This window comes from Myotis yumanensis, unplaced genomic scaffold, assembly GCF_028538775.1.
Source record: "Myotis yumanensis isolate MYYU_CA2020_CCGP unplaced genomic scaffold, mMyoYum1.0.hap1 SCAF_11, whole genome shotgun sequence".
Lineage (NCBI taxonomy): Eukaryota > Metazoa > Chordata > Mammalia > Chiroptera > Vespertilionidae > Myotis > Myotis yumanensis.
This window is the reverse complement of record NW_027223762.1, coordinates 54733918-54751400: the sequence shown is the minus strand read 5'-3', so window position 1 is coordinate 54751400 and position 17483 is coordinate 54733918. Positions and strand designations below refer to the sequence as shown.

The following is a 17483-nucleotide window of genomic DNA, read 5'->3' as shown; positions in this document are numbered from 1 at the left end:
TTCTGCCTCTCCCCAGGTCTCAGGAGGAAGAGACAGCTCCCAGGAGGTGCACAGGTACCACCCTGCGTCCTTTCTGCACTGCAGCCCAGGCTGGAGCCAGCGGCTGGAAGACCTCAGAAGACCTCTTATTCTCTCAGGTCCTCCCATGGCCTCAGGTAAGCTCCTTCCACTCTTGTATTTTTCATCTGAAAAATGGGGAGGAAAATGTCCACCATCGGTGTTTGCCAAATGCTTTCAGCCTCTGAGAAGCAAGCTTCCAGGGAAATGTCAGGGGCGTGGAGCTCCAGGCCTGCCTGGGCGACCTGGCCACTGCGGAGGCCACAGCGCCACGGGGAGACCACGCGGTCGTGGTGCCGCCAGCAGGTGGACAGGAGGCTGGCCCGATGGGAGGAACACCTTGGCGCTCTGAGAGTCTATTGCTCATTTCCCCCTGTTGATGGAGACATGGGAACTGGGGAGGCATTTCTGTAAAATGAGAGGAAGGACAAGGGTAAGCTTAGAAGAACAAGGAGAGAAGCTGGGATTGGCCACAAGATCTGAGGGGTAGCAGAGAGGATGGCAGCTGTCACTAGTTAATTCCAGCAGATCTTGTCCCCTGAGTATTAGGGCCCAGGTAGACAGAACTTCTTATTTTTCAAGAGTCAGAGATCTTGATTTTGGTATGTGTAGTATTTTGATTAAATAAAGTGATCAAATAAAATAGTCTATGGGCTACCGGTTTGCAAGCTCCGGTTAAGATCTGTGTGGGAAAAGAAGTGCTGACTTCAAACTGAACTATGGGTGGCAGAAACGAAACCACTTACTATTTGTTTTATATTAGAATAAATATTGATTAAATTGTGGGTTTCTTAAAAGCAAGTATTATAGGTTCATGCATTTCATTTTACTTCCGTTGTTTCTCTGTCATGTTAGTCTTTTAAGCTATTTATCCTGTTAACGATAACTCATGAGCTAGAAGAACAATAATAAAACAGCTAAAATATATTTTTAAAAAATATCTGTGTGGGGCACAGAAAATATCTTAGGATTGGTGGTCTGAGGACACAGGTTCCAATTCTAAGTTGGCCTCTAATGGGTAAACTCTTTTTCCTTCTGGTTCTCACTTGCCTCAATGTCAAGAGGAGGTCGGCCAACCCTCAGGGTTTCACGAACACAGTGCAGGTGTAGCTCGGTGTATGGTGCATCACTTTGTTGCACTTGGCAGATACTGTATTTTTTACAAATCGAAGGTTTGTGGCAACCCTGAATCCAGTCCACCGAAAGAAGCCAGTCTGTCGGTGCCATTTTCCCAACAGCTTTGCTTGCTTCATGCCTCCGTGTCACATTTTGGCGTTGCAATAATTCAGACTCTTTATTTTCATGTGTGTTATGGTGATCTGTGACCAACGATGTTTGATGTCACCATGGTCATTGCTTTTGGCACCACATATAAGACTTAACATTGACAAATGTTGTGAGTGTTCCCACTGCTCCATCAACCGCCTGTTCCCCTATCTCTCTCCCTCTCCTTGGGCCTTTCTAGTCCCTGAGACACAATAATATTGTAATCAGGCCAATTAATAACCTTACAAGTGCCTCCAAGTTCAAGTGGAAGGAAGAGTCGCACACCTCCCCCTGGTGACGATGCTGTGAAGATTGTTGAAATGACAACAAAGGATTTAGAATATCACATATGCTCGGTTGGCAAATCGGCAGCAGGGTCTGAAGGACTAACTCCAATCCTGAAAGAAGCTCTGCTGTGGGTACCATGCTATCAGCTCTGCATGCTCCCGAGAAGCTTTTGTGAAAGGAGGAGTCGGTCGAAGTGGCAAACCTCACTGTTGTCTTATTTTAAGAAACTGGACAGCCACCCACCTTCAGCAACCACCACTGATCTGTCAGCGGCCATCAACATCAAAGCAAGACTCCACCTGCAAAAAAACTTTGACTTGCTGAAGACTCAGATGATGGTTAGCGTTTTTAGCAGTAAAGTGTTTTTAATGGAGGTGTGTACAGTATTTTTTAGAGATAATGCGATTGCACCCTTAATAGACTATAGTAGATACATAACGTTCATATGCACAAAAGAAGAGAAAAGTTTGTGTGTCTCACTTTATTGTGGTGTGCGCTTTATCACCGTGGTCTGGGACCAAACCTGCAAGATCTTTGAGGTGTGTCTGTTGTAGCAAAAGTTTCCACTGGGCTCCCTGCAAACCAGGGGCTCTGCTGAGCTCCTCACATGGTTTATCTTATTTAATCCTGATAACAACCGTGTGGGAAGGACGATCATTGTTCACATTCCATAAGAGGAAACTGGGGCATAGAGAGGTGAAGCAATTTGCTCAAGACCAGGCCTGGCTGTAAGGGAAGAGTCTGGCCTGACTGCAGACAGTTTGTTTCCCCACTGTGTGTAAACCACAAGGGACTATTCCACAGGAAGCAAGTCCCCACCTTCCCCCAGGGGGTGGAACAGTATCTAGAACAGTGGTTCTCAACCTCCTGGCCCTTTAAATACAGTTCCTCATGTTGTGACCCAACCATAAAATTATTTTCGTTGCTACTTCATAACTGTAATGTTGCTACTGTTATGAATCATAATGTAAATATCTGATATGCAGGATGGTCTTAGGCGACCACCAAAGGGGTCGCGACCCACAGGTTGAGAACCGCTGCTCTAGAGCGATGTGTTACTATGTTAGGCCATGGGCCTGTGCATTTTTCCAACGTGTAAAGGAAGATGCTGGAACCACTCCCAGACTGAAAAATCACTATACTGTGAAAAAATCACTGCACCTAAAAATGGTTCCTTCCAAAATATTTTAAACATAGATGCTAACTAAATGTATTTGCACTTGATCTGAATCGAATTCAGGAGACAGTGCATGTAAGCCCAGTGAGAACACCATTTCCTGGGAGGAGGAATCCCTTCTCCATCTAAGGCCAGGGGCCTGGGTGACGCCTCTGTGGCCACGCAGAGGACAGGGCTCTGAGGAGAGAGAACATGGAGAGATGCTTGGTTTGACTAAAGAGCCGGGAGAGCGAGGACAGAGGAGCAGGATGTAGATGGGCCACCCAGTGCACAACTGGGGCAAGTCACCCACCTTACTGCGCCTCCGGGCCTCCCTGTACCCTGACCCGCGGTAAGTCCTTTAGAGGACCCAAGTTTGAAAACAATGTTAAGCTGCTAGATGTTGACTATATAGTGATTACATAGTTGGAGGCAATTAGATATGAATTGATAAATTAAAAATTAATTGATCACTACTGTATCTACTATGGTCTCTGGAAAATTTAAATTTGGGGGACACTCTTATGTGCTTTATCCATATGTCTATTTATCTAGTAAAATGGACCACATCTCTGCTGCTCAAAACACGCTAAACAGCCCTAGCCAGTGTGGCTCAGTGGTTGGAGTGTTGTTCAGTGCACCAAAGGGTTGCAGGTTCAATTCCTGATCAGGGCACATACCCAGGTTGGGGGTCTGATTCCCAGTCAGGTGCATAAGGGAGAAAACTAATCTATGTTTCTCTCTCACATCAATGTTTCTCTCTCTTCCTCTCCCTTCCTCTCTCTATAAAAAATCAATAAAAACATATCCCCTGGTGAGGATTAAAACAAAAACAAAGCAAATAAGAAACCCACGCTGAACAGGCAAGATACAATGCTTGTGAATTGTACCTACAATTTGGGGCATCAGCCACCAGATGGCGATAGCACTTTTTAAGGGCTCCTGTAATATGGTGACCATATCAGTTTTCCAAGGACTGAGGAGTTCCCAAGATGTGGGACTTTCAGTACCAATACTGGGGAAGTCCTGGAAAGACCAGGGCAAGTGGCCACCCTAGTCTGTAAGCAGATAAAGAGCTTTCTCTTTAGCACATGTAAGGTTTTAGAACCATCCTTTCCTTACCAAAAAAAAACACTAAAATTTCAAAGTAATTATGGAATAAACTGTTGGTCTGTAAGATATGAGTTGAAACTGAAAGGAACACCGGAAAAACAAATGTAATTCTTGCTTCTGTGAACTGTGATATGAAGCAGAGAAGAAAAGCCAGCTGCCACACTGGCAGGACAGTGGTGTCCGGGTGAGTATAGGAACTGGGTTCAAATCCTGCCTCTGCCAGGACCTGGGCAAGTGATTTAATCTTTATGAGCATTGATTTCTTATTTTTTCTTTTTTAAAAATATATTTTATTGATTTTTTACAGAGAAGAAGGGAGAGGGATAGAGCGTTAGAAACATCCATGAGAGAGAAACATCGATCAGCTGCCTCCTGCATACCACCTACTGGGGATGTGCCCTCAACCAAGGTACATGCCCTTGACCGGAATCGAACCTGGGACCTCACAGTCCTCAGGCCGATACTCTATCCACTGAGCAAACTGGTCAGGGCTGAGCGTTGATTTCTTATCCTACAGAGTGAGTGTATGTATTTGCCACTCTCAAAGGTGTGTGTAAACTTGCCTGCCTTGCACAGCCCGTTGTTGTCATGTTGTGAGGACCGCATGAGATCTGTATGAGAAAGGAGCCTGAGCACAGCAGGCAGGGATGGCTCTCCTGCCCCAAGTGCCCATCCCTCTCCTTCTGCCTGAGAGAAGCTGCCTCATAAAGCTTCTCATCGGAGCCAAGACGGCAAGAGCAAACATGTCCCTCTGGAAAGCCGAGATAACTGGGCTTAACAAAGAACAGCTTGCAGTGCAGATCCACATCAAACCCAGAAGCTGCTGGATCAAACCCATCATGGAAGAAGCTGAGCAAGGACTCCCTGTGGGTTGAGCACTTAGACCTGGAAGGGGAAAGGGTTCCTATAGCAGCGATTGTAACAGTCGGCTTCACACACACACGCTCCCGATTGCCCTTCACCGGCTGGACAGCAGATATGGCCACCCTGACGCTGTAGCTTGGGGGGCAGAGATGCCCAGGAGAATCTCACCAGCTACTGTTGGGAGCTTCCAACAAGCTGCTGATTTGGTTAAAATGGACTTGGCTACACGGCAGGGTTGGGGTGTTGAGGACTGATGGAGGGACACCTCTCCCACCTGGCAACTGTCAAAATGTTCTCTGTATCTATGTCTGTTTCTGCTTGTTTATTTGTTCTTATTTTTCAGATTCAATTGTCAATAGATATGCATTTATTGCCCTTTTATTGTTCATCTTTTTTATCTTTTCTTATTATCATTTTTAAAGAAGACCCTTTAATAGTTCATGTAATATTAGTTTGGTGGTGATGAACCAACTACTTTAGCTATTTCCTGTCTGGAAAATTCTTTATCTGCCCTTAGATTCTAAATGATAGCTTTGCTGTGTGGAGTAATCTTGGGTGTAGATCCATGCTTTTCATCATTTTGAATAATTTCTTTCCAATCCCTTCTGGTCTGCAAGATTTCTGCTGATAGTTTTATGGGAGCTCTCTCGTAGATCAGCGGTTGCCAACCTTTCGGACTTCACGGACCAACAGTGGTCCCTAGACCACCGGTTGGCGGCTGCTGTCGTAGATAGCTGTCTTTCTCTTGCTGCTTTTAAGATTCTCTCTTTGGCATCAGCCCTCACACTGAAGGGTCTTGGGTTAGATTCCCAGTTATGGGCACACACCTGGGTTGCAGGTTTGATCCCTGGCCCCTATCGGGGTGTGTGCAGAAAGCAACAAATTGATATGTCTCTCTCACATTGATGTTTCTCTCTCTCTCTCTCCCTCTCTCTCTCTCTCTCTCTCTCTCTTCCCCTCCTTCCCTCTCACTACGTTTCTTAATGTTCTCACTAAGTTCCTTGAGCATCCTTATAGCCATTGTTTCGTACTCTGTATCTGGTGGTTTGTTTGCCTCCATTTCACTTAGTTCTTTTTCTAGAGATTTCTCCTATTCTTTCATTTGGGACCTGTTTCTTTGTCTCCGCATTTTGTCTACTTCCCAATGTTTGTTTCTATGCATTAGGTAGAGCTGCTACGTCTCCCCGATTTGGTAGAGTGGCCTTGTAAGGTAGGTGTCCTGTAAGGCCCAGTGGCACAGCCTTCCCAGTCACCTGAGCTGGGTGCTCCAGGTGTGTCTCTGTGTGAGCGGTGTGCACTGTCCTGTTGTACTTGAGCCTTGATTGCTGTTTGAGACACTGGGAGGGATTGACCCCCAGGCCAACTGTCTGCAAGGATCAGCTGCGACAATAATGGAGTTGCCGCTGTGCAGGAGTTGGCTGTATGAAGCAGGACTTGCTTCAGTGGGACTTTGGTGCCCTCTAAGTGTACCCCTTGATGAGCCACTCATGGAGGTGATAGGATTATAATCCAGTGTGTTCAGAATTTGTCCACTAGGCACACTGGCTTTGGGGCTTCCTGGGAGGTGCAAGGTCAGCCATCACTTGTGCACTACCCAGGCCACCCAACACCAGCTACAGAGCAATCTGTAAATGGCTACCATTTATGCTGGGCTTGAAGGTACCCAGACAGGCCAAGTTACGAACCAAGGCTACTACTGCTGGTGCCAGGCCAGGGGCTGCTTAGTGAGAGGTACGGGGCATGCCAAGGCCAGATGCTGCTTGTTAGAAAGATGTTAGGAGAGTCCAAAGCATCAGGTGGAAGAGGCCATTTGCATGGAAAGCCACTGGAAACAGCGTCGGTGGCCCCACAGGTTAGGTGGGGCAAACAGTCTGAGCCAGGTAGGTGAAACTCAGATATTGTGCCTGCCTGTTGGTCTGGGGTGGTGGTGGGGGCCAGAAAAGGAGAAATGGCCTCTTCCAGCACTTTTGTCTGGCAGAAAACTGACCCTCCTCCCCCCAACTTTCACTCCGATGCCAGACAACTCAGTTTCTCCTGTATGTCCCTAGTTCAGTTCAAATTGCTGCCCCAGTGCTGGAGCTCAGAGGGAGTGGGTCCAAGTAAATCCATATGTGGGCCCTTTGAGAGGAACTGCCTGGTACTCCAGCAGCCTCCATCTCAGCCACAATCCCCACTGGTTTTTACAGCCAGAAGTTATGTGGACTTCTCTTCCTGGCTCTGGAACCCTGGGCTGGTAGGCCTGGTGTGAGGTTGGGACCTCTCACTTCTCAGGAGGTACCTTCACAGCCAAGACATGGCTTCCTTTTTATTTTTCTCTTTTATTTAAAAAAATTTCTTTTTATTGATTTCAGAGAGGAAGGAAGAGAGAGAGAGAGAGAGAAGCATCAATGATGAGAGAGAATCATTATCAGCTGCCTCCTGCATGCCCCACACTGGGGATTGAGCCCACAACTCAGGCTTGTGCTCTGATCAGGAATTGAACTGTGACCTCCTGGTTCATAGTTCGACATTCGACCAATGAGCCATACCGGCCAGGCTGTGGCTTCTCCTTTAAATCCCTAGTTGTAGGACATCTATTCAGCTAGATTTCAGGCAGTTCTGAATGATGGTTGTTCTGTAGTGTAGTTGTAATTCTGATGTGGTTGTGGGAGGATTGGAGGACTGCATTCACCTACACCACCATCTTGACTGGAAATGTTCTGGCCAAGGCTTTGAGGAACTGCAAAGGCCCAGCGAGCTGGAGCTCGGCATCGGGGCCTTCACCAGTTTACTGCACTGAATGCATCTGCTGGTTTCAAAAGCTGTGGCTGGTTTTTGAACAAACTCGTGGGGCTTGGGGATGAGGAAGATAACATTTGCCTTTATCTCCCACTGAGGAGGAGGGGCCTGGATAAACGTTTGGGTTGGGACCCTGGGGGATGAGGAGTGGGTGGAAGTGGAGCAGTCTGCACAGCGACTGCGTCATCTCCAGCCCTGCCTGGGGGAAGGGCACCTGGGCTGCAGCGCCCTGGCCTCACCGCCCAGTGGAACCAAAGTGAATCGTCTCTGGATAAAGACAACTTCATCCAGAGCCTCATTGATCCCAACAGCGTTTGCTATATGGTGTCCAGCAGTCAGCAGCCTGTTGTCAGGCACAGACAAGGCAACCGGCGCAGGAATGAAACAGACAATAAGAGTAGGCCCAGTGGAGCTCCAACAAGGGAGTTATCAGGAGCAGCCTTTACACGAACCACAAATAAAATGTTGAAAATGTAAAAGACAAGATGGAAACTTTGGGCAGAGAACTAGAAACTACAAGAAAGGAACCAAATGTAAACTGTAGAATGGAAAGACGCAATGAACTGAAACTGAGAAAGAGATGGCGTCCATGTGAATGTCGCCGTGCTGAACGCTGTATGGGCATCGACACCCAGGGCTCACCCTGGAGACCTGCCTACTGCCACTCCTGGGACGTGGACAGCCTGGTGTTCCTGTCTCTCTGTAAGTGGGACTTGGTCAGTTCTGCTGTCACAAGTGTCCAGTCGGGAAGGGCTCAGCATGGAAGACACTCGACATACCTGTGATGCCTGCAGCTCAGAGAGAGGGACGAGAGGCAGCTGGGAGGGCCAAGTCCACTGTGTGATGTGGTCATTGATCTTAATTCAGGAAGCAGCGTGAGGGACTGAGCACTAGAACTGAGAATAAGTTTAGTCAGAGGTTTCCTGTGGGCAGAAATCGTAGGGACATCAACTGCCTTAAGACGGAACCAAGAGTGGAACTGTGGCCAGAAGCGTGAGTAGAGGAGGGAGCTGCCCCTCCCCGCCCCCCAACTTCCTCCCACACCAGGGAGTGAGGGCCAGCGTGCAGGGCAGTGTAGGCGGTCAGGGGCACTGTGATTGCCCTCACCCACTTTACCTGGGATGAAAAGCGCACTCAATAACAATTCATTGTTTGAGTGTTTCCTCCGTGACCAGGTCAGGGCTAAGTACACCACGTGCAGCACCTCAGTCCACATAGCGACCCATGACAAGGCGTCTGTTAGTAGCCCAGCTAATGGATAATGAAACTTGGACCAAGAGAGCTTGGGCACATACTTGTCCCGGCGGCCCAGCTCAGGAATGACGAAGGAGGACACAGCCCAGGTTGCCTGACTTTAAGCCGGGCCCAAGGAATACCCACCCAGACCCAGAAAGGCCTGTGGGCCACTTCTCGGGTGCAGTGGGCAAAGGGCACATACATGGGAAAGGTGGGAACCCAGGCTTCAGAGATCTGTCTCTGAATTTGGGTTGGGGGCCGAGGAACATACCCAGGAACCAAACTGTGGGCAGGACCTTGACTGTGGGCTCATGCACAGCACCTCCTTCAAGCAGCCCTCCCTGAAACTAACAAAAACCAATTGCCCCTGACCCTCAGAGGCAGATACCATTTCTCAAACGTGCTGCGGAGAACCAACGACTCCCACCAACTCAAAGGCTGTGGCAACAGAGCAGGGCAGGTCCGAGCCATCTGCCTCCCCAAGCAAACGCTCAGGGAGGTGACACAGTTTTCTCAGTAATATTCCATTTGTTCTCATGAGGAGCTCTTTAAAGATTTAGGACATTCTTTTGTAGCCTTCCTCTTTGTTTTTTTTATTGATAAGTAATTGACATATTATACTGATTTCGAGTGTAGGACACAATGATTTGCCTGCCACCACACATGGTTTTACTACATAACTTTTTTCTTGTGATAAGAACTTTTAAGATTTATTCTCTTAGCAACTTTCAAATATACGGAGTGACCTCCCCTTTGAAGGGTTTACCCTCATTTGGACATAGACTCTGATTTGTTGATTAAAAATAAAGTCAGACCCATCACATAGACGGCTGCAGGAGGATGGCCCTGGCTGGGAGTCCTGCCTGTGCCATTGACGAGCTGTGTGACTTGGGCAGGTCCCCTTCCTTCCTGGGCCTTCTGGGTCTTCTTCCAAACAGTAGCCGGGAGATGGGGGGACTGCCGCGCTCCCCCCAGTCCTGAGACGCTGAGACCTGTTTCTGCACAGACATGTACTCCCATCACTCAGGCCACGGAGAACCCTTCCTGCCTTTGTTCTTTCCATAAACACCAGTGTGCAGTGTGCTTGCCTTTCCCCTATGTCTCTAGAATGCAAGAATGCAATAAGGAAGGGAATTTATGCCTATTACTGCCCACTCTGGACCGGAACTCTCCCTTCCCTACTGCCTTCCCTCCCCTCTCCTCCCAACCCCTCCCCTCCCTTCCTTTTGCTTCCTTCCTTCCCTCCCTCCTCACACTGTGGGGAAGACATGATAGGCCTCGTTCTGAATGTGAGGAGGCAGAGGCTGAAATCAGTGAAGTGACTTGTTCAAGGCCACACATGTGGCTGCGGGCGAGGGGCAGGGGGAATTTGGATCCACTTCTGACCCGGGGCTGAGTTCACCCAGTGTCCCAGGACCATAACCTCAGGGAGTGGACGGCAGGAGCAGAGCTGGTGTCAAAGCCCCTCCCAGGCAGCTGGCTCTGGAGCAGGAGTGGCAGCCTGCAGGCAAAGCCACCACGCGTTTCTATAAATAAAGTCACACGGAGCTCACCCAGCCTGTTCAATTACCGACTGTTTACTGCCTTTGAACTACAACTCCGAGTTGAGGAATCGCAAGACTGTGTGGCCCACAAACCCTAAAATGTTTGCTATTTGGTCCTTTTTACAGGACGTTCACAGCCTTGGTCCAGAGTCCAGCTAGGTCGTCCCTCCTTCTGTGGACACCACGTGACAGGAGACTGTCCCTGTGCTCAGCCCTGGCACTCAGCATTAGGAAAGGGGACATTTTTACTTGGATTCATGGATTTTTAAAAATTGAATTTATTGGGGTGACGTTGGGGTGAAACCTATACAGGTTTCAAGTGTACAAGTCAACGAAACCTCCTCTGCACACTGCATCCTGCACACATCCCCCCAAGCAATGTCTCTTTTCCTCCCCAACCCACCCCTTTGCCCCCCTCCTCCCAGCCTCCAACCCCCCTTCCCTCTGGCCATCACCACACTGTTGTGTGTGTCCTTGGGCTGTGCATATATGCTCTTTGGCTAATTCCCATCACCTTCCTTCATTCAGTCCCGCCCCCTCTCCTCTGACAGCTGCCTGTCAGTCTCCCATGCAGCCATGCCTCAGGTTCTTCACATTTGCTTTAGGTTGGCCAACAGTCCCTGGCCACCTGTCAGGCAGATGACGGTGTTTGGTGATGGTTGTGCTTTTCTTCCCAGGAACTCAGTGAAGGGAAATGGAGATCTCCATTTTGGGGAAATTACACGGGGGAAAAGGGGAGGGATGGTTACAACACTGTGTTGCGACACCCAGCAGGCCTGACCGTGACAACAGCAAGGTTTCTCTTTTTGGAAATGTGAGGGCATTTCCGTTTTTTGCTGGTGTGGTGAGTGGCTACCTTCTTTATAAGCAGCTCCTCCGGCCCAGAATGGCAGTCCTTGTTGCACGAGGCGCCCCGGGATGGCAATCTGCAGGTGCCCCCTCAGTCACCTAATCTCTCTCCTCCTCTTCCTGTTCCCTTCAGAGACAGCCTGCCGCCCCTCAGACAGGAGGCCCAACAAGATGCAAGCCTTCAGGTAAGGTCGGCGGAGGAGGCGGGGGACGGGCTGGAAAAGGACGTCCATTATTGCACAAAGCGGCTGCCACGTGCGAAGCCTGCAGGACTTGTGTTTCAAAATGTCCCAGATGTGCAAGCATGGCTGGCTCTGAGGCCTGCCTGGCTTTCCCAGACACCCTGGCAACTCAGCAGGTGACAGACACGTGCCCAAGAGCCTGGCTGGGGTGTGGGCTGGGTGTGCTGGGCAAAGAAGCAGAGAGGGCGCCTGGGCAGGGTGGTCCTCGGTTCTAGATGGTGGTTAGCAGTGTCTGTCTGTGCTCACAGTGGCAGATCCTGACCCTCCGGGCCTCAGTTTCCCCACCTGTGACAGGCGGTTTCCAGCGACGCCTGCCTGCCTGACAGAGAGGTTGTGAAGGTCACAGTGTGACTGTGCTCTGTGAACTATACCGTGCCCCCAAGGTGTTGTGATCTTTAGCGATTGGGTCAGGAGCTTTGTGAGGCATCACCATCACTGCTGTGAAGATGGCAGGCTGCAATGCGTCTGCACACGCCCTTTGCCCTGCTACCCAGGACTGAGCTGGGCTGGGTGACTTCACCCCCAGCGCTGGGTGTCCCTGACGGGGGCTGCAGTTCAGACTGTGTGCATGCATCCAGAGGGGGAGATTGGCTCTGCCTCCTCCTGTGGCGGGGAGCTCCAGGAGATGCCCCCGGAGGCTCCAGTCGGGGCTGTTAGTCCCTTCAGATGGTCAGTCCTCCAGAACTAGAATAATCACAAAAGGTCAAATGCATCCACGTGCAAAGAACTTTTGTTTGCCTGACCACCCACCCAGCGCGTGGCAACAGCAAGGTTTCTGGGGAGGTGGGGGTGTCAGCTGCCTTTCGTAGGACAGGAGACAAGGCACAGGCCACAGTCGGGCTGGTGGGCAGCAGGGAGTGGAAGGCCCTCCTGTGGATGGGCCCTTCGCCAAAAAGAAAGGACCAGGAGCCAGAAACAGGCACCTGGGTGAGCTGGATGGGAAGCTGACCCCTTCCAGTGACGCTGCCCCTGCCAGAGGCGGCATGGGCCCTGGTGGTGGAGGACAGGCTCTGGGACAGACCCCCGTGGTTGCTACAAGGTCCTCTGTGCCTTGAAATGCAGCATTCTGCGGTGGCCACTGGTCTCAGATGACTCTAAGTGTACATTTAAATGAATAGTTAATAAAAATGAATTAATAAAAGTAAAATCAAACTTAAAAATGCAGATCTTCAGGCACACCACCTTCCAGGAGCTCAGTAGCCATGGTGGCTGGTGCCCATGTGGGGCAGTGGACAGACTCTGTGCCCTGATGGTCCTACTGGCTGAGGTCCAGGTGCTGGTCCCAGGAACCCGCGGAGGGGAGCAGGACGAGGAGCGGGCCTGTCTCCTGTCCGGGGCCACCTCAGTTGCCTCCTCATGCCCTGGGTGTGGGAAACACCACTCCATGGCAGAAAGTTGGGTGCAGACTCAGCGAGCCCCGGGAGACACAAGAAGGGGCTGAGCCCAGGGCCGGGCACAACCTTGTCCAGTACAGCAGGCCCTTTTGCTTTTCAGAATCTGGGATGTTAACCAGAAGACCTTCTACCTGAGGAACAACCAACTAGTTGCCGGATACTTGCAAGGACCAAATACGAAACTAGAAGGTGAGTGGCTGCCAGGAACGCCGATGTGCGGACACTGGGTCACGGCCTGGGTCTGCGACGCTGTGCCCTCTGTGACATCCTGATCGCGCTGGCGAGGCCGGGCCACTGGAGGGCACAGTTGAGGGCAGGGAGGGGGAGATATAGCTGGGGAGCCTCCATCTTCAGGCACTGTGGTCCCAGGGCCACAGCTCCGGGGGAAGGGGTCATGGGGCAGAAGGCTAGGTCGAGCCTTGCCTTCCTCCTGTGCCCAGTCAACCCCCGCGTCCCTGAGGTTTAAATTCTCACTCACTCCCACAGTGAACACAGCACACAGGCTGGGCTGTGTCCCTTCCTTGTGCACACATCAGCAAGCTCCGGGCCAGGTCCTAAATAAGCAGCTGCCCCAGTCTATTCCTCAGTTTCCCTTTAGTACGATGAGGGCAGGAGGATGACGTGGTGGGAGAGCTTCACCGCTGGCCTTCTGGGAAGCTCCCACATCCTGTCGGCCGGCTTGGCATCCCCTCCATCTCCTCACCCTGCCTCCCCTGCTCTCCATGCTCCTTACCGCCACCCCACCCCCACCCCCAGGGCAAGACCCGCCTTTCCAGTCCTGGTATTGCTCCTAATAAACACGCCGAAGCAGAAAGGCTTGGCTTTTACTGCGACATGGCCCATGAGCAGCACACCGTTGACCTGGCATGCAGGTCTCCGGGGATCCAGGGAAGATAGAAATCAGGTAGAGCAGAACCCAGGCGACTTGGCCTGAGGAGCAGCGAGGTGGCTGCTCTTGGTTGGATCTTCTGCTTGGATGCAGACCAGAACAATGGGGCCCCACTGTCCTTAGGACCTTGGGTTTAGTCAGGAGGACAGAGGAGCCCCGGGAAGCATCCAGGCTCTTCTCCATCGGCGCCTGCTCTTCTCTACAAGCTGACCTTGCCCTCTGCTCTTCCCCAGAGAAGATAGACGTGGTGCCCGTCGAGCCCCACGCTGTGCTCCTGGGCATCCACGGCGGGAAGCTGTGCCTGGCCTGCGTCAAGGCTGGCGATGAGATCAGGCTCCAGCTGGAGGTAAGCACCTGCCTGGTAACAGCCCCCCCAACCAGGGCCTTCACGCCACTGCATGTGCTCTTCCTGTGGGCTGTCTGGGGTCCCCCGGGCTGTTCTGTTTCACGTGGGCTGGCTGGGCCGGTCCTGCAGGTGCATCCAGCAGGGAGCTCGGCTGCTGGCTTCTCACAGGGATTATTCCAAAATCACAGCACTTACTAAATGTCTGCTTGCATCACACTGCTCGTCCCCTTGGCCAAAGCCCGTCAGTGGCTGAGTCTGCCTCAGTGGGGGAGGGAGCTACACAGGGGTGGGCACCAGGAGGAGGCTCATTTGGGGACCTCGACCTCTGGGTGCTGCTCTCTTGTTCAAGAGCCTCCAACCCAAAGAGACTTGGCCTCTTTTAGTAAAGCCCCATCCAGCCTTTCTCTCCCAGTCCTGGTCCACTCAGACGCACAGGCTAACATGCCACCTGGGCCCTGCACGCCTTAGTTCCCTGCAGTGTTCATGGGCTGCCCTCAGAAAAGATGGCGCTGTCTCGGGAGAGTGCTGGGACACATCTTAGCCCAGTGTAACCTTAGCCCAGTGGCTGTAACCGTGGCACTGTCCCATCGCTCCACGAGTGGCAGGGCGACTGCCTGCTGTGTGGAGTAGGGATGGCGGCATCGAATGGACTATGATGCTCTGCCCACCTTCTGCACTGCCCCCTCCTTGGAGGCACAGACCCAACTGAGCTCAGCCTCTACAGGCCTGGGCCCCTGCTGATGGGTCATGTGTTCATTAAACTCTCTGAGCCCTGGCCAGAGCGGCCAGATTTTCCCAAGCCAAGGTATGACCATGGGCCATCTGGTCTCCCGCAGGCGCTGCAGTCAGCATCCCCCTGGAACGTCCTGGGAGGCCCGGGGCCCCTGTGGTGGGTGGAGGGGCAGGCAGCACAAAAGCTCTCACCTGCTCACCTCTTGGCTTCCAGGAGGTCAACATCACTGACCTGAGCAAGACCACGAAGCAGAACAATCGCTTCACCTTCATCCGCTCGGACAGCGGCCCCACCACCACCTTCGAGTCAGCCGCCTGCCCCGGCTGGTTCCTCTGCACAGCCCTGGAGGCCGACCAGCCCGTCACCCTCACCAATGAGCCCCAGGAGGCAGTCAGGGTCACCAAGTTCTACTTCCAGCAGGACTAGTGGTGCTGTCACTCCGCTCTAGGCCAGCACATCCAGGCTCCAGACGCCCCTCTGCCCTGCCCGGGGTCCCAGGCTGGGGGGGTCCAGGGAGCAGCAGTGGCAGGTGGGCCCCCCGAAGGAACTGAGGAGCCTGGTGTCCAATTCCGTCTCCAGCCCCTTAGCTGCCGCAACCCTCATGCCGCCCCGAGTGGTCTCTCTGAAGGGCAACTGGGACCACGATGTGGCTTCACGCCCTTCCTGCAGCATCACCTGTGCCTTCTGGATAGCAGCCGGGCCACCTGCCAGGCTGGACACCCTCTGCTGCCCCCTCCCAACTCCCTGCCTGCCCACTGTCCATGCCCGGATCCCAGAAGCCACTCACTCACCTCCCACCAAGTGGCTCTCAAACCTTGTTTGCAAACCTTGGGATAGCAGCGCTTTTAGGGTCTGTGGCCAAATGAAAAATAAGGATTTCACGGTATTTTAAAGGACCACTGTATCCAATTATAAGATGCTTTAGTTGGGGATTGTGCCCTTCCTGGAAGGGGGTGGGAGAGCAAAACATCCATGTGTTTGTGAAAAACTATGATGAAAGCAAGTCTCCTTTTTTTTTTTTTTTTTTTTTTTTTTTTGTTCTTATTGTTGTAATGCCCTAACCGGTAAAATGAGAAGTTAATGTACCAGGGTGCCTAATTTTTTTCTTTCTGAAACTTTCCTGTAAGTCTGGACCCCACTGCCCGGGCCCGAGCACCATCTGTACTCCAGGCCTCCCCCAGCGGCTGGCAGTGCTCCCAGCACAGCAGGCCCCAGTCCTCCTCCCTCCAAGATGAGAGGCTCCTGATCATCTCAGCACTTCCACGCGGACGCTGGTCTGAGAAGCCTGGTGTCTGGGTGCCGCCAGCCTGGAGCAGGGACAGGGACTTGAGTATGTCAGCTCCTGGCAGGGCTGAGTGTGTGGCGGCCCTTATGTGCTGTCTGTGTCCAGTGGAAAGTTCCCTGTTCCCTGCCACTTAAGCTCTGTTTTACAATAAAACCTTAAAAACTCGTATACTTTGCTGGCTGTGTCCATGGCCGCTGGCTCAGGGCAGAGGGTGCTGGGAAACAGGATCTCCCAGGGGAACACTGCATTGGGCTCAGGAGGTGGGTGCGCCAGACCCTAGGAAGGACTGCTCATCAGATGTCCCTCAGCTAATAGTCAGGCGAGCAGGGAGTGCGTCCCGCTCCTGCCAGGAGTCCTGGACTCAGGCCCCAGCGGGGCCTGGCTGCTTGCTTGGTCCAGGAGAGTGGTGGCTCTGATCCGGCTCCAAAGAGGGCTACTTGGGTCCCTCTCCCAGGTGCCTGGGAAGGAGCCCCACCTCACCCTGCTCATAAACCCGACTTCCTGCCCAGCTTTATTTGAGGAGGAGCTCTCATTGCTAAGAGCAAACTGCATTCAGCAGGTTGAAGGGCCACCAATTGGAGAAAATCGTCACGATATTATCTAGGTCTCAGATCCTGTGTGTGACGACAATGAGGCCGAGGAGGTTGGCCATCTCAGTTTCTCTTCCTTGTGTGAAAGGGGGACTATACACGGGTGAACTGAGATGATGTGGGTGAAATGCCGTGTGTGATAAAAGGGCGTGGGAGGTTGATATGTCTGCAGTCCTGATGAAAGGAGGAAGTTCAAGGCAGAAACCCTTCAAGGCTGAGCGGTCACAGCAGCAGCGAACACGTGACTCTGCAGCCATCCTGCCCTTCAGAGGCTTATGTGGTGAGGGTAGTTCAAGGCAAGACAGGGCACAGCCACGCACGCAAGCCCTGGGACTCTGGAGCCATTTGCTGTCTGCATGTGTGCCCTGGATGAGAGAAGGTCTTGGAGCCTCAGTTTCCTCATTGCCAAAAGCAGATCATCTAGCGAATGCAAAGGGCTGCATTACCTCATTTCACCTTTGCAAACACCTTCTGTGGTAGGCACTAACATGATGTTTACTAGTATTGATGCTGGAAGAGTCAGCTCTCAAAGCAATCTGCTTTAAAACCTTGTTTCTCAAAGTGTGGTCCTGAGACCACCAGCAACAGCAGCAGCAGCAGCAGCAGCAGCAGCATTCAGGGAGCTAAAATGCAGCACCCCACACCTCACACCAGACTCACCGACAGGATCTAATCCTAACCAGTCTCCAGGTGATTCTAGGTGGGTTAAAGTGTGAGAAGCTCAGCTCTAAAGCGCAGCACCTCCCACCAGCTCACTGCTGACACCAAGACCTCCCCCTTAGCACCTCCTGGCCCCGGCGCAGTGTTCTCACGGCAGGAGAAGCTGTGAGCTGTTGTCATCCTCAGACATCCG

The 17483-nt window shown here is 51.9% G+C and overlaps 1 protein-coding gene across 2 annotated transcripts; it reads left to right on the top strand.

Annotated features, from left to right (window-relative positions):
* Nucleotides 1–37: 37 nt before the first annotated feature.
* IL1RN (interleukin 1 receptor antagonist) lies at nt 38–16208 on the top strand. 2 transcript variants are annotated; one of them, XM_070428505.1, is made up of 5 exons: nt 38–155; nt 11285–11336; nt 12888–12976; nt 13910–14022; nt 14969–16208. In XM_070428505.1, the coding sequence occupies exons 1-5, from the start codon at nt 146–148 to the stop codon at nt 15179–15181; spliced, it is 477 nt and encodes a 158-aa protein (XP_070284606.1). In that variant the 5' UTR covers nt 38–145; the 3' UTR covers nt 15182–16208. The 2 variants fall into 2 exon arrangements, with proteins under 2 accessions (XP_070284606.1, XP_070284605.1); XM_070428504.1 differs by lacking the exon at nt 38–155 and having other exon boundaries at nt 11207–11336.
* Nucleotides 16209–17483: the final 1275 nt, after the last annotated feature.